This window comes from Canis aureus, chromosome 16, assembly GCF_053574225.1.
Source record: "Canis aureus isolate CA01 chromosome 16, VMU_Caureus_v.1.0, whole genome shotgun sequence".
Taxonomy (NCBI): Eukaryota; Metazoa; Chordata; class Mammalia; order Carnivora; family Canidae; genus Canis; species Canis aureus.
This window is the reverse complement of record NC_135626.1, coordinates 22,999,237-23,021,369: the sequence shown is the minus strand read 5'-3', so window position 1 is coordinate 23,021,369 and position 22,133 is coordinate 22,999,237. Positions and strand designations below refer to the sequence as shown.

General features: G+C 39.5%; 1 protein-coding gene across 1 annotated transcript; it reads left to right on the top strand.

Moving 5' to 3' along the window:
* The first annotated feature begins 4,772 nt into the window (after positions 1-4,772).
* Positions 4,773-11,512, top strand: SLFN12 (schlafen family member 12). The gene is given in 9 exon segments (XM_077850496.1): positions 4,773-4,791; positions 4,794-4,852; positions 4,854-5,211; positions 5,214-5,308; positions 5,310-5,486; positions 5,658-5,766; positions 5,769-5,999; positions 10,605-10,681; positions 10,684-11,512. Coding segments are annotated over 9 exon segments (1,554 nt in total). The 3' UTR covers positions 11,113-11,512.
* Positions 11,513-22,133: the final 10,621 nt, after the last annotated feature.

Sequence of the window (22,133 nt, the reverse complement as noted above, 5' to 3'; positions counted from 1 at the left end):
AGTATGTACCTGGGTATCATTAAACATGCAATGAACTGACTGTAAGTGACATCTAATTCTATGACTAGCAGTCTAATTTATTCAGATTATATTTTTGTAGACAGCAGTGCATACTATCCTATATCTCTGTGTCCTCTTTAATGCCTAAAACTACTTACAAATTTCATCTGTCTTAAAAAATATATTTCATACTGTCTGTGCTATAGTATCTCCATCGCTGTTCTTTATTTATTATTTTAAAATATATACGTTGTGTTTACTACTTAAATATAATCCTTGGGGGATCCCTTGGTGGCGCAGCGGTTTAGAGCCTGCCTTTAGCCCAGGGCGCGACCCGAGATCAAATCCCACGTCAGGCTCCTGGTGCATGGGGCCTGCTTCTCCCTCTGGCTATGTCTCTGCCTCTCTCTCTCTCTCTGTGACTATCATAAATAAATAAAAATTAAAAAAATAAACATAATCCTTGGTATTCTGGTTATTTATTCTAACAATCCTCTGGGGAAAACCTACTTATTACTCCAGTGATTTTGGGTCTGCAGTTTCATAATCAGTTCTTCATTTCATGATTTTTTAGCTGATATGAAGTTATCTATGTGGAAAAAGCAAAACATTAAAGTGGCTTCACTCGGGGATCCCTGGGTGGCTCAGCGGTTTGGCGCCTGCCTTTGGCCCCGGGCGCGATCCTGGAGTCCTGGGATCAAGTCCCACGTCGGGCTCCCTGCGTGGAGCCTGCTTCTCCCTCTGCCTGTGTCTCTGCCTCTTTTTCTCCCCCTATGTCTATCATGAATAAATAAATAAAATCTTCTAAAAAAATAAATAAAAATATCAAATTTGGGAAGTGCTTAGAAAAGGAGAGCGTGTATATGCTCTGTGACATAATTGGATCTGGGAGATGACACTTGGGTTCAAAACTTTAGCTACTCCCTTCCTATTGAGGAGTATGAGATTCAGGAGAGAGTATGAGATTTCAGGGGAAAGACAGCCACAAAAAAGAGGTCAGAGAAGAATATACATGGTATCGCTCCAGTTACTATAGATGTGTAAGAAATTCAAGTTACATAAACAACCACTCATTATGCTCCTGGATCCTGAGGGTCTGGAATGCGGACAGGTCACACTGGGGAAGGTTTGTTTATGCTTCATTCACTTTCAGCTTGAGGTGGCTTGAAGGTTGGGATTGGCATCCTCCGGAGGTTCTCTCCCACTTCTGCAGTGAGGGTAGGGAGATTTCAGCAGGTGAGGGTCCCTCGGGCATCTCTCGCTGTCTCTATCCTTCCCCAGCCCCCAGCCCTCTACCTGCTTCTGTTTCTCGCTGATCTTGTTTTAAAACCTGGCTTCCCTGCACCAAAAGCTGTGGGTTCTGGCAACAGGTCTTGGATGCAGTGAGCTGGAGAAAACATATAAAGCGGACCTAAGAGCGGGGGCCTGGGTGGCTCAGTGGTTGAGCATCTGCCTTTGACTCAGGGTGTGATCCCGAGGTCCCGAGATTGAATCCCGTATCAGGCTGCCTGCAGGGAGCCTGCTTCTCCCTCTGCCTATGTCTCTGCCTCTTTATCTTTCTCTCACGAATAAATAAAATCTTAAAAACAACAACAACAACAGCCTGAGGGGGTGGACCTAAGAAAAGCAAAGGGCCAGGAGGGCTGTATCTCCCCAGAGAAACCACTGGAGCGGGGTTTGGACTAATGATGTCGGATAGCCCCAAGGTGCTCCTAACACCCCAGATCCCAGGTGCTCCTTACACCGGGAGAGAAGGGTGTGTCGGAATCCGTCTTCCGCAGAGCAGCCAGCTTTTCGCCCCTTGGTCCTCTCTGCGCATTAACCGCAGCTCTAGTCTGGTCCCCAGCAGTATTTGCTGCTCCGGAAATGCGAGGAAAGCTAGAAAGGTCCTCCCTAGTACAATCATCCCGCCGGGAGGTGGACACTTGGTCAGCTGTGATGAAACAAATAACACTCGTGCTAAGAAGCTCACGGAAGCTCATTTTGCGCGCGCGGGCAAACCTGTAACGTGGATTGGCTAACGACTGCAGACTCTGCAAATTCCCGCTCCGAGCCCCGCCAAGCTGGGGCTCGGTGACTGTGCGCATGGCCCGGCCCACCCGGCAGGTGGACGAGGGCGGACCACAGTGAGGGCCTCTCCAACGTCTGCCTTTGTTTTTAACTGGCCTTTATTCTTACCATAGAGAACATAGAAAATACAGATAAGCAACAGGAAAGGAAAAATCTGTCTCCTCTCAGAGATAGTCACCCTTATGGATTTTTTTTTTTTTTTCTTTAAGTCATCTCTATACCCAAAGTTGGGCTTGGATTTTTTTTTTTTTTTAAGGTTTTATTGATTTACTCATGAGAGACGCGGAGAGAGAGAGAGAGACAGAGACACAGGCAGAGGGAGAAGCAGGCTCCACACGGGGAGCCCTAGACGGACTCAATCCCGGACCTGGGATCACGCCCTGAGCCAAAGGCAGACGATCAAACCCTGAGCCACACAGGCCTCCCTTCCTTATCCTTTTGCCTATTGCTGGACACTTAGGTTATGTCCGTATCTTGGCTATTATAAATAATGCTGCAATAAACATAGGGGTGTATATATCTTTTCAAATTAGTGTTTTTGTTTTCTTTGAGTAAATACCCAGTAGTGGAATTACTGTGTCATATGGTATTTTTATTTTTAATTTTTTGAAGAACTTTTATACTGTTTTCCATAGTGGCTGCACCAATTTACATTTCCACCAACAGTGAACGAGGGTTCCTTTTTCTCCACATCCTTGCCAGCACTTGTTATTTCTTACCTTTTTTATTTTAGCCATTCTGACAGATGGCGAGGTAATATCTCATTGGAGTTTTGATTTGCATTTTCCTGATGATGAGTGACCCTGAGCAGTTTTTCATGTGACAGTTGGCCCTCTGTATCAAAATACTCACTTTAGATCTAAGAACACACGTAAGTTGAAAGTGGAAGATGGAAAAAATTATTCAATGCAAATAGCAACCAAAAGAACAAAGATGGCTACACTAATATTAGACAAATTACACTTTAAATCAAAAGTGGTTATAAGGGACAAAGACATTATATAATGATAAAAGGATGAGTTCACCAAGAAGTTGTAGTAACTGTAAACATGCGTGAATCAAACATCAGAGCTCCTAATTACATAAACCAAATATTTGATAGAATTCTAGGAGAAATAGACAGCTGTACAATAATAGGTGGAGTCTTAAATAGGATGAGAGGAATTTTGGAGGGACACAAACATTCAATTCATAATAGTTGTTTACATACAATTGGGAATTTATAGAGACAGAGGTGACATTCCTAGCCTATAGCTGAGCCTCTGTAGGATACTGGCCTAGCAGCAGTAGACAAGATTATTCTGACCCCCTTATAATCTTTCGTAGTCTAGTATAGTGATTACTACCTGTGATAGACTCTCCTCTCAACTGTCTTTAGGCCATCTGTAGCAAAGCTGGGATCCCAGTAGACAGAAAGGGACAGAATTAATGGATTAGGGATACTTATACTAAAGCAGACATCTTGTATATAAGAATTTTACCTCACTGAAAATATGGCTATCTGATAGGAAGAGGGTACAGTAACTTGGCCCACCTTGCATAGATCAATCAGCCAAAATTTGTGAATCTCATTCATGCAAGACAGAAAAATTATTAATGTGGCATTGCGGGATGTCTTTAGACTGTAATGGAGAATTTTCCTGGGGGATTCCCCAATAAAAGGAAATTAAGGCAAAAGTTGGAAGTATTAAAAATCAAAGTATAAGAGGCACCTGGGTGGCTGAAACCACCTGCCTTCAGCTCAGGTCATGATCTCGGGTCCTGGGATCAAACCCCACATTGGGTTCCCTGCTCAGGGGGGAGGCTGCTTCTCCCTCTGCTCCTCCCCTTGCTCCTGTTCTCTCTCTCTCTCTCTCTCTCTCAAATAAGTAAAATTGCTTTAAAAATAAAAGTATAAGTAATATATAAAATTTGGTTTGCTGAAAAGATAAAAAATATAGATAAGCTTCTTCAGGGGCTTATTTAAGAAAAGGACTGGGTGGCGGGCACTGAGGGGGGCGCTTGACGGGATGAGCACTGGGTGTTATTCTGTATGTTGGCAAATTGAACACCAATAAAAAATAAATTTATTATTAAAAAAAGAAAAGGAGAAAGAAAATAAGTTATACAATATTAGAGATTAGAAAGGGGTTATAAACACAGATAAATATGAGATTAAAAAATTAGAAGAGGATCATACAAGACTATGGCAAAAAATTGAAAATTTCAGGGTGCCTGACTGGTTCAGTTGACAGAGCATGAGATTTTTTATCTCAGAGTTGTATGTTCAAGCCCCATTTTTGGTGTAGAGATTACTTAAAAGTAAATAGAAAATAAAAAAATAAATTGAGCAGCACCTGGCTGGCTCAGTTGGGGGGGGGGAGGTGTGCGCAAGTCTTGATCTCCAGGTTGTGAGTTCTAGCCCCACATTGGTTATAAAGATTACTTTGAAAAAAGTGGAATCTTTAGGAAAAAAAACTTCATAGGAGTAGAAATTTTTATAGTCTTAGCTCAAAATCTGTCAAAAAAAAAAAAAAAAGACTTTACCCTGTGTCTTTTCCATAGCATCCAGTGGAATATATACAGCAAAGAATTTTGCTGGGTTTGCCTCACAATACAGAATTTGCTGTCTCCTACCCAGGTTCTATATTCATGGCTCTGTCTTTTTTTTTTTTTTTTTTAGGAAAGGATTTGTGCTTGGAAATTGAATGACTAGTAGGAAAATGAACATTAGTATTGATTTTGAAACTATGCTGAGCTGGATTTAGATGTGGGAAGAGTCACTCTTGGGGAGAAGAATAGGAAAAAAAATGAAAGATTGTCAGCTGCGAAAAAAGCAGAATGAAAACATATTACAAGCTATTATTGCTTTGCTGAATTCTGGAGGGGGAATTATCAAGGTTGAAATTGAGGATGAAAACTATAGTTACTAAAAAGATGGAATAGGATTAGATGTGGAAAGTTCTATTGGGAATATTCTTCCATCTGTTCCTAAATACCTAGACTTTATGCAGCAAGGTAAATATTTTCTAATCTTTGTCAAATCATGCAGCTCAGAAACCTCTGGTTTACAGATTGTCACCTTGAGGTCGAATTTGTACAAAAGGGATATGACATGTACAAGTATCATGGATGCTACCGCTACACTGGAGTTCCTCAAAGACAAGACAAAACTGGAGGGAGATTGTATAGACTTAAATTGCCTCCAAGGTGGGATGTATGAGAAGAGAGTAACATAGAGGCCTTTGCTGATGACTTTTTTTTTTTTTAACAGGACACAACTTAGGTGGAAAGAAAACCTCCCCTTTACTGAATCCACATATGTTGAAATGAAAGCCAACTCAACAGAAAAGTTGTTACAACGCATTAAAAAGATTCTCCCTTAATATGTTTCTACATTTTCAAATACTAATGGGGGATATTTGTGTACTGGTGGGGTTTTTTTTTAAAGATTTTACTTATTTATTCCTGAGAGACACAGAGAGAAGCAGAGACATAGACCAAGGGAGAAGCAGGCTCCTCACAGGGAGCCCAAGGTGGGACTCGATCCCCAGACTGGGATCACGCTCTGAGCCAAAGGCAGATGCTCAACCACTGAGCCACCCAAGTGTCCCTTGTTTATTGGTTTAAATGAAGATGAAGCAATTGGCTTTAAAAGAGGAGTAAATGATCTTAACAAGTTAATTCCAGAAATAGAAAAATTCATTAGGAAGTTGCCTATCATTTCTGTATGGAGAAGAAGGCGATAAATTACTCACATAAATTGCTTCAAGTATATGATGAAGGGAATCTTCGTGGATATGTCTGTGCCTTCAAAATAGAGCCATTTTGCTGTGCAGTGTTTGCTAAAGAGCCAGAATCCTAGCATGTGAAAGACAACCATGTGTGACAATTTACCATGGAGGAATGGATTTCCAAGAGAAGGAAGATTAGAAAGGATGCTGTGTTGGGCTAGGATGGAAGATAAGAAGAAGGAAGATTAGAAAGGATGCTGTGTTGGGCAAGGATGGCAGGTAGGTTTTCATTTGGGATTTGAGGGAACATCTTAGTTTTCACATTTCAACACCTAATTTACTAATGTCTGGTGGATACAATCAATCATTCTCTCTCTTATTTTCTTCTACCCACTTAGATGATGGATATTTCATACAGAAACCACATTACCTCTATCAGTAGCACAAGATGGTACTAAGATCAAATTAACCCTATTTTTCTTCCCTACCACCTCTTTACTCTCAATGAGAAAGCCTGTTGAATCCTTGTTCTTTCTGAGCTCAGTTTTAGTAACTGACCATTTCTTTCTGTCAGGACCACTTGCCTCTTCTATTCACCTTTCCTTCATCTTTCTTTACACCTTTCTGTTTATCTCCTCTAAAACCTCTTCTCTCTTCCTCTTCCATCTTTCCATCCAGCGGCCAAAATGTAACCCTAAATTAAAAAAAGAATAATGCTGGTATTTTATCTGATTTTGGAAAATGAAAGCCTCAAATAAAGTTAAACCACACTAGCAACTTTAAAATCTCTGAAAATACAAGGCTTTTCCTTAGAACATGCACGGAACTCAGCTGTCCTTCACTAGCCATCTCATCTTCCAATTTTAATTGCCTTTGAAATGAACCCAATACATAATAATGTATTCAATGGCTATTAATGCATTTTTCCTATTGATTTTCATTCCATGCACAGTGTGTTCCAGCAGCATCAAGGATTAAAATGGATTAAAATTGTAATTTGTAGGATGCTGGGGTGGCTCAGCCAGTTAAGCATCCAACTCTTGATTTCAACTCAGATCATGATCTCAGGGTTATGAATGGAGCCTTGTCTCAGGCTCTGCACTGGGTGTGGAGTCTGCTTAAGATTCTCTGTCTCTCCCTCTCCTGATCTCCCACTGCCCCTCCCCTGCATTCTCTCTCTCTCTCTCTCAAAAAAAGATGTTGGAAAAAAGAGTTTTAATATTGCAATTTGTGGGGCACCTAGCTGGCTTAGTTGGTAGAGCATATGACTCTTTTATTTTTACCCTTTATAAAGATTTTATTTATTTATTCATGAGAGACACACACACAGAGAGGCAGAGACACAGGCAGAGGGGAAGAAGCAGGCTCCATGGAGAGAGCCCAACGTAGGACTCGATCCCGGGTTTCCAGGATCATGCCCTGGGCCAAAGGCGCGCCAAACCACTGAGCCACCTGGGCCACCCCTATGACTCTTTTAAAAGAAATTTATTTATTTATTTATTTATTTATTTATTTATAGCAAGGGAGGGCAGAGAGAGGGAGAGAGAGAATCCCAAGCAGGATCCACGCCTAGCACGGAGCCTGATGTGGGACTGTATGCCGTGACCCAAATCAAGATTTCCTGTGAGCCAAAATCAAGAGTCAAATACTTAACCAACTGAATCACCAGGCACCCTAGAGCATGTGACTCTTGATCATGACGTTGTGAGTTTAAGCCCCATGTTGGGTGTAGAGATTACTTAAAAATAATAGGGGTACCTGGTTGGTGGTTTGCAGTTGTTGGTTGTACTGTTTTTATATGTCATTTAGGCTAAGTTATTAATTGTGTTGTTCAAATATGCTGTGTCCTGGGCACCTGGGTGGCTCAGTCAGTTAAATATCTGACTTTGACTCAGGTCATGATCTCAGGGTCCTGGGATCAAGCCCCACATCAGGCTCCCTGCCCAGTGAGGAGTCTGCTTCTTCCTCTCCCTCTGCCCTTCCCCTGCTCATGCTCTTTCTCTCTCATAAGTAAATAAAATCTTTAAAAAAAATCTATGTGTCTTTAGTGATTTTTGTTGTTTGCCTCTGAAGATTCTGTTTATCAGTTAGTGTTAAATTATTCAACTTAAATTGTCTGTATCTCCTTTTTGTTTGGTCAAATTTGTCTCCTGTATTTTGAACCCATGTTATCAGGTACATACAAATGTGTTGTATGTTCCTTGGACTTGACTCTTTTATCAATATAAAATGGATTTTCTGTGTGAACAACTCTATTTTCTGTGATAGAAAAGTTTTAGTACTTCCTTTCTGATCTTAATAACTCTTATTTCTTCACCTTACTATACTGCCTAAGATTAAGACCTCAGGAAAAGGCTGAATACAAGAACTGAAAGCAGAAAAATTTCCTTCTCAGTCTTTTTTTTTCTCAGTCTTTTTTTTTTATAGATTTTATTTATTTATTCAAGAGAGACACAGAGAGAGAGGCAGAGATAAAGGCAGAGAGAGAAGCAGGCTCCCTCTGGGGAGCCCGATGCAGGACTCGAACCCAGGACTCCGGGGGTCATGCCCTGAGCTGAAGGCAGAGGCTCAACCACTGACCCACCCAGGCATCCCTTTCCTTCTCAATCTTAAGGAGAAAGTGTTCTGTATTTCTTTTCTTAGATACCCTTTATCAGATTGATAAAGTTCCCCTTTATTCTCATTTTCTGAGAGTACTAGGGAAATCATGAATAGATACTGAATTTTATCAAATGTTTTTTCTGTATCTATTAAAATGACCATACCCACCTGCCCCTTGGCCTTTTTCTGTTAATATGGTGAATTATAATGGTTGGTATTTTTTTAATGCTGGACATACCTTGCATTCCAAAATAAACTCCATTTAGCCGTGTTGTATTATCCTATTTATATATATCTAGATTTTTAAAAAAAAGATTTTATTTATTTATTCATGAGAGACACACAGAGAGAGGCAGAGACATAGGCAGAAGGAGAAGCAGGCTCCATGCAAGGAGCCTGATGTGGGACTCGATTCCCGTATTCCAGGATCAGGCCCTGAGCCAAAGGTAGACGCTCAATCGCTGAGCCACCCAGGCATTCCTGTATTTCTAGATTCTGTTTGCTAATGTTTTGCTGAGAAATTCTTTTTGTCTGTGTTTATGAGGGATATTGACCTGGAGCTTTCTTTTCTCGCATTGTCAGGATTTAGAATCAGAATGCTCTGAGAAATGTTCATTGTTCCTGTTTTCTGAAAAAGTTTGAGTAAAAGTGGTGATATTTCTTCTTTATATATTTTATAAAAGTCACTGTTGAAACTCCTTGAAGTTTTCCTAATGGGAAGATTTTGGTAATAAACTAAATTTCTATATCTAATATAGATCTAATGATACAGAATTGTTCAGATTTTCTGTTTTTTTTCTCATGTCAGTTTTAGTGTATTGTTTTCATAGATTTTGTCCATTTCATCTAATTTGTCAAATATATTGACAAAAAATGTTTGTTGTTTATAGCATTCTCTCTCTCTCTCTCTCTCTCTCTCTCTCTTGGAGTGAGGGAGAGCAGGAGTGGGGAGGGGCAGAGGGAGAAAGAGAGAGAGAATGTTAAGCAGGCTTCATGCTTAGCACAAAGCCTGACACAGGGCCCAATCTCACAACCCTGAGATCATGACCTGAACCAAAATCAGGAGTTGGACAGTTAACTGAATGAGCCACCCAAGTCCCTCTATAGCATTCTCTTTTAATCTTTTTAATGTGTGTAGATCTGTACTAATACAGTATTTTTATTTCTGTTGTTCATATATATTTTTACTCTTTTTTTGTGATGAATCTTGTAAAGAGTTTATCAACTTAATTTTATTTTCAAAGAACCAACTTATGGACTTGGCAATTTTATCTGTTGTTTGTTTTCATTGATTTCTGCTCTGCTATTATAATTTCCTTTCTTCTACTTACTTTGGGTTTCTTAAAGTGGAAACTAAATTCATTTAATTTTAAGGCTTTTCCTTTTTTAACACAAGCTTTATATTTCTCTACTAAAAAGCAGTCTACTAAAGTACCACTACTACTTTATTTGCAATTTTCCAATTTTTATATGTTGAATTTTAATTATTCAGTTCGGAAATCTTTCTAATTTTCCTTATGAGTTCTTTGATAGATGGGTTATTTAGAATTTTCCCATTCAGTTTTCAAATACTTGGGGATTCTGTAGACATCTTATAGTTTTTTTATTTTGTTTTTTTAAAGATTTTACTTATTTATTCATGAGAGAGACAGAGAAAGAGAAAGAGACATAGGCAGAGGGAGAAGCAGGCTCCTTGTGAGGAGCCTGATGTAGAACTCAATCCCAGGACCCCAGGATCACAACCTGAGCCAAAGGCAGATGCTCAACCACTGAGCCACCCAGGTACCCCTAGACATCTTATAGTTATTGATGTTTAATTTAATTGTGTTGTGATCAGAGAACATATTCTGTAAGATTTAAGTCTTTTGAAATGTACCTGACAGCCAACATTTCCAACCTATTTTTCTTCAGCCTAGTAAAACTGCTGATTTCTGCTTGGGCTCTATTCACTCCTAACACAATATAGAAAATATCCTTAAGCCAAAACCTGGGGTAAATGTGGAGAAACCTCTTGTTCTTCCTGTCTATCAAAGATTGCAGTCTTTTAAGTCATATTCATATTGGTTGTTCCGCAGGTCTTCAAATCACTCTTATTTATTTTATACAGCTTCCCTAGTTATTTTTGGTGGGAAGATTGGTCTGAGACAAGCTACTCTTTCATGGTTGGAATTGAAAGTTGCCCAGTGATTTAAAATTTATTCTAATTGTTTTCATATGCAGTGGCACCAGGACAGAGATATGTTCCAGAAGCCCTCTACAAGGAACTGTTCTCACAACAAGAAGGACTTGCAGAGTTAACATATATAAAGAAATGGACTCTGTTAGTCAAGGTACATTGATCTTTTCGAGGAGCTGGTCTTTGGATCTGGGCTCGCAAGAGAATCAGAATGTAATCTGTGATGCTCTTCTAATTGCCCAGGACCATCCACTAGTCTTATATACTTTATTCAGGGTACTGAATAAGGAGTTAATAGGCTACTCTTTGCAAGCTGCCTTCACTTTAAAGCATAAGCTGGTAAAAATTTGTGGTTACACTGGGAAAATGTGTGTAGTACGAAAGATCTTCTATGTGAATGGAGAACCTTCTACATTGATTGAAGACAGTGCAAGCTCTTTTCATGACATAAGCTTCCAGATATTTTATCCTAAATCCTACAATCTTGAAGAAACTCAAACAGCAAGAAACTTGAATAAAGTCCTTCATACAGTCCTGATGACACATTTTTGAGTTACCAGTTTATTTCTGAGATTTGTCAGCACCTCTTAGATAACTTGTATGTAATATTTTCAGAGGAATGACACAATGATATTTATTTAAATCTTGTCCACGTCACACCTGAATCATGGCAATGTTTTTCATTGTATAGTCAATAATATCTTTAATTCTGTAAAAAATATGCCTTTGAAAAACTTTGCAAGGTAAGAAACTTGTTGGAATGTTAGAAAATCGGGTTAGTTTTTACTTACTTCTTCCTAAATTTTCTTTATAGATGTTACTTAAGGGTTATTTAGGAACATTGATTTGTTAGTCTCTCTGTGCACAGTTGTTATTTACTCTGTGAATAGTTCATGGATAGATTTTCTTCCATTTTTAAATTGGAAAAAACTTGCAATAGTTTATTTTTAACAACAAGGATAACAATAACAATGGAAATTTCCCAAGATGTAACATAAAACCTATATTACTTAGAAAAGATTGGGCGCCAGGCTGGCTCGGTTGGTAGAGCATGTAACTCTTTTTTTTTTTTTAAGAAATTTATTTTTTATTGGTGTTCAATTTGCCAACATATAGAATAACACCCAGTGCTCATCCCATCAAGTGCCCCCCTCAGTGCCCATCACCCAGTCCCCCCCACCCCCGCCCACCTCCCCTTCCACCACCCCTAGTTTGTTTCCTAGAGTTAGGAGTCTCTCATGTTCTGTCTCTCTTTCTGATATTTCCCATTCATTTTTTCTCCTTTCCCCTTTATTCCCTTTCACTATTTTTTATATTCCCCAAATGAATGAGACCATATAATGTTTGTCCTCCGATTGACTTATTTCACTCAGCATAATACCCTCCAGTTCTATCCACGTCAAAGCAAATGGTGAGTATTTGTCGTTTCTAATGGCTGAGTAATATTCCATTGTATACATAGACCACATCTTCTTTATCCATTCATCTTTCGATGGACACGGAGGCTCCTTCCACAGTTTGGCTATTGTGGACATTACTGCTATAAACATCAGGGTGCAGGTGTTCCGGCATTTCATTGCATCTGTATCTTTGGGGTAAATCCCCAGCAGTGCAATTGCTGGGTCGTAGGGCAGCTCTATTTTTAACTCTTTGAGGAACCTCCACACAGTTTTCCAGAGTGGCTGTACCAGTTCACATTCCCACCAACAGTGCAAGGGGGTTCCCCTTTCTCCACATCCTCTCCAACATTTGTGGTTTCCTGCCTTGTTAATTTTCCCCATTCTCACTGGTGTGAGATGGTATCTCATTGTGGTTTTGATTTGTATTTCCCTGATGGCAAGTGATGTGGAGCATTTTTTCATGTGCTTGGAAACTAGCCCTTTATCTGATACGTCATTTGCAAATATCTTCTCCCATTTTGTAGGTTGTCTTTTAGTATTGTTGACTGTATCTTTTGGTGTGCAAAAGCTTCTTATCTTGATGAAGTCCCAATAGTTCATTTTTGCTTTTGTTTCTCTTGCCTTCATGGATGTATCTTGCAAGAAGTTACTGTGGCCAAGTTCAAAAAGGGTGTTGCCTGTGTTCTCCTCTAGGATTTTGATGGAATCTTGTCTCACATTTAGATCTTTCATCCATTTTGAGTTTATCTTTGTGTATGGTGCAAGAGAGTGGTCTAGTTTCATTCTTCTGCATGTGGGTGTCCAATTTTCCCAGCACCATTTATTAAAGAGACTGTCTTTTTTTTTCCAGTGGATAGTCTTTCCTCCTTTGTCAAATATTAGTTGACCATAAAGCTGAGGGTCCACTTCTGGGTTCTCTATTCTGTTCCATTGATCTATGTGTCTATTTTTGTGCCAGTACCACATTGTCTTGATGACCACTGCTTTGTAGTACAACCTGAAATCTGGCTTTGTGATGCCCCCAGCTATGGTTTTCTTTTTTAATATTCCTCTGGCTATTCAGGGCCTTTTCTGATTCCCCACAAATCTTAAAATAATTTGTTCCCAAAAATAATAATAATAATAAATAATAATTTGTTCCAACTCTCTGAAGAAAGTCCATGGTATTTTGATAGGGATTGCATTAAACGTGTAAATTGCCCTGGGTAACATTGACATTTTCACAATATTAATTCTTCCAATCCATGAGCATGGAATATTTTTCCATCTCTTTGTGTCTTCCTCAATTTCTTTCAGAAATGTTCTGTAGTTTTTAGGGTATAGATCTTTTACCTCTTTGGTTAGGTTTATTCCTAGGTATCTTATGCTTTTGGGTGCAACTATAAAAGGGATTGACTCCTTAATTTCTCTTTCTTCAGTCTCATTGTTAGTGTATAGAAATGCCACTGACTTCTGGGCATTGATTTTGTATCCTGCCACACTGCAAATTGCTGTATGAGTTCTAGCAATTTTGGGGTGGAGGCTTTTGGGTTTTCTATGTAGAGTATCATGTCATTGGCGAAGAGGGAGAGTTTGACTTCTTCTTTGCCAATTTGAATGCCTTTTATTTCTTTTTGTTGTCTGATTGCTGAGGCTAAGACTTCTAGTACTATGTTGAATAGCAGTGGGGAGAGTGGACATCCCTGTCTTGTTTCTGATCTTAGGGGAAAGGCTCCCAGTGCTTCCCCATTGAGAATGATATTTGCTGTGGGCTTTTTTCGTAGATGGCTTTTAAGATGTTGAGGAATGTTCCCTCTATCCCTACACTCTGAAGAATTTTGATCAGGAATGGATGCTGTATTTTGTCAAATAGAGCATGTAACTCTTGATCTGAGTCGCGAGTTTAAGCCCACATTGGGTCTAGAGCTTACTTAAAAAAATTTTTTTAAAGAAAAGGGAAGATCATCATTGATGATACTCACAATTTCCATAATAGAAACAAAGAAGGCAAAACTTGTTATCCCTTCCCTTAAAATCTCTTGATCTTCATAGACTATTTTTACACAATTCAGTTGGAGGAGTTCCAGCTTTTCTAATTGTTCAGCTAGCACCCTAAGAACTCACCAGAATGGTCACTTTATTTTTCTATAGGCAGTTATTTTTTTTAATTTTTTAAAACTTTTTATTTATTTATGATAGGCACACAGTGAGAGAGAGAGAGAGGCAGAGACACAGGCAGAGGGAGAAGCAGGCTCCATGCACCGGGAGCCCAACGTGGGATTCGATCCCGGATATCCAGGACCGCACCCTGGGCCAAAGGCAGGCGCCAAACCGCTGCGCCACCCAGGGATCCCTCTATAGGCAGTTATTAATAAAGAAGGCGAACTGAAAAAAATCCAGAAAATTCTCTTGAACATAGTTTTGGAGGAAAGCAGCCAGAGTATTAGTAGAAGCCCTTTAAAACAATGACTGTTTTCATCAAGAAAGATAAGGAGCACCAGGATTTGACATTTTCCAGTCATCTAAGATGAGCTGGGGACTAAGATAAAGCTCAACAGAGCCAGATGAACCTTTGGCTGGGTATTGTGAATCCATGTCTAAGACATTCAGTTAGAATGAATTTAGTGGGATCTTGGAACAGAGAATAGAACCCAAGTTCACCAGCAAGGCTCAGCCTTCTCTATCAGTGTGTTCAATGTCAGAAGAAGTAAAGCATTGCATACAGAATTCTGGGGAAAATTAAGTTTTACATAGGCGTATTTTACCAAACCAAGATGTCACTTGACTATAAAGTAAATAAGCACTTAAAAAAAAGAAGATTTTATTTATTTATTTGAGAGAGTATGTGAACACAAGTGGGGGCAGGAGGGTAGGAGTGGGGGGAGGGAGAGGGAGAGGGAGAAGCAGGCTCCCCACTGAGCAGGGAGCCTGACAACAGGGCTTGATCCCAGGACCCTGGGATTATGACCTGAGCCAAAGGCAGACACTTAACTGACTGAGCCACACAAGGACCCCAATAAGCAAACACTCTTATCGAAGAACTTAGGGAACATAATTCTCTAATATCTTCTTGAAAAACAACCTTTTAGTGAAATCCAGTTAATGAATGTATGAACCAAAACAGAATACAAAAAAAAAAAAGTGAGCACACATTTACTCCCCGAGTCTCTCCAGTGCCAAATCCCAGCTGCTTTTCCCCAGCCTTGCCTAGCATAACAGGCGAGTTGCCAGGATGCAGACCTTGCGCAAGAGCACCTACACAAGCTGCTGGTGTTCAACAATGAAGGCATAGACAAAGCCAGCTTCAAGCACTACATGCACCAGAATTCGTCACACTACCAAGCCACCATTGGCATGGACTTTGTACTCAAGGTGCTCCACTGGAACTTGCAGACCTTGGCATACCTGGCACATTGCAGGTCAAGAAAGATTTGGAAAAATGACAAGGTTATATTACTGGAATCAATGAATTGCTTATTGTCTTCAATATCAGTAGGCAACTATTTCTGAAGCAGAGGCAAATTGGAAAAAAAAACGATTTGGATTCAAAGTTAATCAACGGCAAAAAAAAAAAAAAAAAAAGTTAACCAACAGCAAGCCAGTTTCAGTGGTTCTGCTGACCAAAAAATGTGATCATAGGAAGAACATGCTTATGAACAATGGACCAGCTCATGGTACATGATATTATACCGTGATTTGAAACCTCCACAAGGAAACTGTAAACACTGATGAAGACTCCAGATGCCTGGAGAAGCATATGAAAATATACCTGGGACTTTTTAAAGATTTTATTTATTTATTTATTCATGACAGACACATAGAGACAGAGGCAGAGATGGAGGCAGAGGGAGAAGCAGGCTCCAAGCAGAGAGCCCGATGCAAAACTCCATCCCACAACCTCAGGTTCATGACCTGAGCCAAAGGCAGATGATCAACTGCTGAGCCAGGTGTCCCTATAACTGGGATTTTAATTTATTTTAATTTATGGACTAACTGCCTGCAGTTGTCTAGAAGGCATAAGGGGAGAACTGCTGGAAGTTAATGTCTTGTTTTTATTAACACAAGTGTGTTTACTTTGTGAAAATGTATTGAGCCATACACTTGTGAAATGCATATTTTTATTTTATTTTATTTTTATTTATTCATGAGAGACACACACACACAGAGGCAGAGACACAGACAGAGGGAGAAGCAGGCTCCATGCTGGAAGCCAGACGTGGGACTCGATCACAGGAGCCCGAGATCACGCCCCGAGCCAAAGGCAGACGCTCAACCGCTGAGCCACCCAGCGTCCCTGAAATGCGTATTTTTAAATATGAACATAACACTGAATAAAAGGTTAAAATGAAAAATAAGTAAACTGTCATGGAAAGAAGGCTTGAATCTACACACACACACACACACACACACACACACACACACACCCCGTAGTAGTAGTATTTGTATGTGACCAAAGGAAATGAGTAGCCATGGTCAGAGATGCAGGACAGGAGGTCATGGTGGACAACTGGAAGGATTAGTGGGAGAAGGCATTGTGACTGAGTTGTCCTTTCCCCAGGATATCCTGAGTTTGACTAATATAAGGCAGATGGTTCTGGGGAAAGCAATAGTCTCCTTGGTTTTTAGAATGGCATAGATAGTAGTTGCCTCTATCAGATTTTCCTCTAGACATGGGAGTGTAGGGGTTTACAGTTTGTCAGAAAGCAAGCAGTATACCAGGATCATGGACTAGGCACATGCTTTAAAAAATAAAGCAAAAAAAGCTTGTGAGCTAAAGAAAAACTGTTCCTGTGACAGCCTCCCAGAGGAGGGACATGGGAGTGGGACAAGTGGGACATGGTTTTCTAGGAACACCTCCCATCCTCCTGTGCTCTGGAAGGGTCATGAAGCATTCTGTCAAGATTCAGATTGGTGACAGTTTAAGCCTTTGCCTCTATAGCCATGGTAGACACATTAAAAATACCATAAGTAAAAACAAAAACACCAAAAACCAGAGTGTGATCCCTTAATGTTCCTCCTACCCTATTCTTGCCCCAATTCAAGTCTTTCTGAAGCAAAGGCAGACTGAAAAAAACTGCAGAGAAGAGAGAAGGAATCTAATGACAGACAAAATGTTGATCTAAAACCATCACCAAAAACACTTAATGAACTATAAGTCTGAAAATAGTTTTAAAAAGTGTCATGGTAGATCAGAGCACAGACTATAGCTTAAGGGCTTAATAGATAATGGAAGTTATGGATATATTTAAAGTAGTGATAAGAGGACAATTCATAGCACTAGATACTTTTATCAGTAAAAATGAAGAATGGGAATAAATAAATACCCATTAAAAAGTAGAGTTCCGGGGACTCCTGGGTGGCTCAGTGGTTGAGCATCTGCCTCCGGCCCAGGGCATGATCCTGGAGACTGGGGATCAAGTCCCACGTCAGGCTCCTTGCATGGAACCTGTTTCTCCCTCTTCCTGTGTCTCTGCCACTCTCTCTCTCTGTCTCTCTCATAAATGAATAAATAAAATCTAAAAAAAAAAGTCTTTTTAAAAAAATAAATAAAAATAAATAAATAAATAAATAGAGTTCCAGTTTAAGATAACAACATAAAAAGCATCTAAGCTCACCTTCTCCTATGGACACACTAAATCTACAGCTACACATGGAACACTTTTCTTTGAAAGAAATCTAGAAACTAGCTGAGTAAGTTCTATATATCTGGCAAATGAGAAAATACAATAGCAGTAGAAAAAGCTAAGACACACTCTCATCAGAAGTCTCACATCTAGCACAGCAGCATGGAAGAGAACTTGCTACTCCCAGCTGTCCCTGAGGAGCAAAGGGTTTGTGCCCAATATCTGATGTGTAAACTTCTGAGATATCTGCCAGAAGATGGGTGCCCCAAACACCTAGCTCTGAATGCCAATAGGGCTTGCCTCAAAAGACCCACAAGGCTATGGCAAATAAATAAACAGTTCTTACCAGGTTCACAATGACTCACTGTAGCTGTTTCCTCCAGGGATCAATACAGAGAGAGTGGACAGAAACGCCCATCACCTACTCTATCTCTGAAAGATTCCTATTTGGACACTTTAAAAGCTGCTGACTGGGCAGCCCTGGTGGCTCAGGGGTTTAGCGCCGCCTTCAGCCCAGGGCATGATCCTGGAGACCTGGGATCAAGTCCCAGGTCGGGCTCCCTATGTGGAGCCTGCTTCTCCCTCTGCCTGTGTCTCTGCCTCTCTCTCTCTGTCTCTCATGAATAGATAAATAAAATCTTTTAAAAAAAAAAAAAAGCTGCTGACTGAGAGGCTCTAATCTAGCACAAATCTGGGAGCTGGATCTTCCCTGGAGACTGGTGATACCAGTGAGCACTGTCTCCACATTCTCCCTCTGGCTCATTAAGGTTGTCAGTGCTAAGGTTGTTAAGGTTGTCAATGGCTCATTAAGGTTTTTGGTGTCTCCCTGGAAGGAGCTTGTGCACATGTCTGGTGCCCCTGCCCAAAATGCATGTTTTCATTGTGTGGCTTTGGTGGCCAGTGAGGCTGGAATTTGCAGGTCTCACTGGACTGTAGCAAATAAAGAAACCATTCTTAGCCAGCTATCCACCCAGGGATCAGTGCGGAGGGAGCAGACAAAAATCTCCCTGTCTTTTCCAGAAAGACATCTTTAAAAGCTGCTGCCTGAGGGGCCAGCTTCCAATCAGCTTGCATCTAGGAGCTGACAAATCCTCTCTTCTGGGACACTGACAGGTCTTGGAACACCCTCAACTACTGTGAGCCACAGAGAGCAAAGAGAGCAAAGAAAGTAGCATGGACAACCATGAGGTTTGAGAGACCACTAAGAGCTTGGGCCAGCCTGAACAATAAGGTTCATTTCTTACATGAGACCAAGACTGGAGGAGGTAGCTGTTTTATCTAATGCACAGAAACCAATACAGAGAGTCAAGGGAAATGGAGAAACAGAGAAATATGTATCAAACAGAACAAAACTCCAGAAGCAGACCTTAATGAAATAGACATAAGTGATTTTCTGATAGAGAATTTAAAATAATGGTCATAAAGATACTCACCAGGGTCAGGAGAAAAATGCATGAACAAAGGGAAATTTTCAATAAAGAGAAAATATACGAAAGTGCCAAACAAAAATCACAGAACTGAAGAATATATTAACTGAGCTGAAATTTTCAGTAGTGGGGTTTACAACACACTAGATCAGACAGAAAAAAGGGTCAGTAAACTCAAAGACAGGGCTGAGTAGCAAGAAGAAAAAAGAATGGAAAAGAGTGAAGATAGCTTAAGGGATTTATGGGACAGCATCAGGCAGACCAATATTCATAGAGGCGTTCCAGAGAAGAGAGGAAGGAGCAGAGCTCATTCAAAGAAATAATGGCTGAAAACTTCTTAATTTAGGGAAACAGGGAGCCATATCCAAGAAGCTCATATAATTCCAAAGTCAAGTGGAGAAAGATAAATACTGTATGATCTCACTTTTGGTGGAATCTAAAACAAACAAACAAACTCATGGATATAGAGAATAGATTGGTGCTTACCAGAGATAGGGAGTAGGGGGTAGCCAGTGAAATGTGTGGAGGAAGTTAAAAAGTACAAAGCTCTAGCAACAAAATAAGTCACAGGATATAATGCATAGCATAGTGACTCTAGTTAATAATACTGTATTGTATTTATTTGAGAGAGAGAGCGAGCACAAGCAGGGGGAGGGGCAGAGGGTTAAGGAGAAGCAGACTCCCCAATGAGCAATGAACCTGACATGACATGGGATCATGACCCGAGTGGAGGTTAAGGCAGACGCTTAACCAACTGAGCCACCCAGGCACCCCTGTACTGTATATTTGAAAGTTGTTGAGAGAGTAAATCTTAAAAGTGTTCACCATAATAAAAAACTGTAACAGTATATGATGATTGATGTTAATTGGACTTATTGTGGTGATCATTTTGCAAAATATACAAGTACCAAATCATTATGTTGTATATCTGACACTATTATAGTATTATATGTCCATTATACATAATTTTTAAGGTAATATGTCTTTATTTTCTTTGTCTTTAGTGTTTAATGGTTTAATATGATGTGCCTGTGTATATTTGTTAAATTTATCCTTCTTGGGATTCACAAAATGTCATAAATCTGGGGCCTTTGCTTGTGTTTTGGAATTTTTAAAGCATTATCTTTTAAAGAAAATATCTTCCTGGGGTATCTGAGTGGCTCAGTGGTTGAGAGTCTGCCTTTGGCTCAGGTCATGATCCCAGGTCCTGGGATTGAGTCCCGCATCAGGGTCCCCATGGGGAGCCTGCTTCTCCTTCTGCCTATGTCTCTACCTCTCTCTATGTGTCTCTTATTAATAAATAAGTAAAATCTTAAAAAAAAAAAAAAAAAAAAGAAAATATCTCCCTTGAACTATCTCATATCACTGTAGGATCCAAAATGAATATACTCTTAACCTTTTCACTATGTCCCATAAGATAGTTTACTCTTTTACCTGAATTTTCACTCTTCTTTTTCCCTCTGTATTCTTCAATCTAAATATTTTCATCAGTCTTCTAATTCACAAATTCTTTCTCTTGTTGTATCTAATTTTCTATTAAGTTTATCTATCATATGTTTAATTTCAGTTATCATATTACTTACTTCTAGAATTCCCGTTGGCATCTTTCTATAGATTTAATTCTTTGACAGTTTTCTTCACCTTTTCATTTATCATCTTTCTCTTTTGCTCTATTTTTCTTAAGCATATAAATAATAGTTCTTTTTCCAGTATGATGATTCCACTATTTAGATTACCTCTGGTCTATTTATATTGTATTTTCTTTCCCCTAAATTTCAGTCATAGGGCCCTGTATTTTGGCATACCAGGTAATTTTCCGTTAAATGCCATATACTGTGTATGAAAAAATTGTGGAGGATCTAGCTGATACTGTCTTCTTCTCAAAAGGATTCATACTTTCCTTTGCAAGGTAGGTAAAATAGCAGCTGAATATCTTAACCAATTAGAGACTTAGCTGACCCAAGGATAGTTTTGACACTTTGAGCTATCTGATTTGTCTTTGCAATTCTGATTTGTTTAAGCAAAGCAAAGCTGGTTACCTCAGCTTTCTAATACCTTGTATATTAAAGCTGCCTTTTCTAGCTGTTCTCAGTGGAAATGTTAGCTTACAAGTGAGGCTGTATACCTCTTTTTCTTTTACCTCTTTTGTACAATATTTCAAAAAAATTTTAAATTTTAATAGTGATAACCAACACATTCATTTGTTTACATTTTAGTGTGAAAAAGCTATAATTTTTATCTGAGCTCAAAATATCTTTATTGTGTGCAATAGCATTTAGCCATCTTAATGTACCATAGGTACCCAAAATGTACCCAACTGAACTGTTTTTCTTCCTCTCTTCCATGGTTAAGGAAACTAAAGAGATACAAAAATTAAATTCAAATAATGATTCTGAACTGGATATTTTGTTATAAAGGACACTGCTGGGACAACCAACATACTTTTAATGGTATCTAAGGATTAGGTGGTAATAATCTATAAATATTAATGTCCTGATTTTGATGGTTGTATTTTTTTTATGGTTGTATTTTGATTATTTAGGGGAATGTCCTTGTTGACAGGCAAAACATACTCAAGTATTATGGGACTAATGGCATAATGTTGGCAACTTACTCTCAAATAGGAAAAAACAGTTATTTGTACTACATTTGCAACTTTTTTGTAAATTTGAGATTATTTCAAAGTAAAAATTAGTAATAAGACTCAATTCAAGCATCATCTCATTTAGAAATAAATCTAATCCTTATTGATTTCAGTGTACCTCTTCCTGGTGTTTCCATATGGCCCAGGCATTGTTCTCTCATTTTAATTCATAGAATCATAATTATCTCTTTGTCTCTGATTATGCCAGTGTATTATGATCTCTTTAAAACCAGAAACTGTGTTATATTTATGTTACCAGCCCCAACCCCAGGAACTGGTATAGGATAAGCTCTCTAGTATTGATTGAGGGGCACCTGGGTGGCTCAGTTGGTTGGGTGTCTGCCTTGGGCTCAGGTAATGATCTTGGGGTACAGAGATCGGTGTCTGCCTTGGGCTCAGATCATGCTCTTAGGGTCCTGGGATCGAACCCCATGTCAGGCTCCCTGCTCAACAGGGAGTCTGCTTTTCCCTCTCTTTCTGCCCCTCACCCTGTTCATGC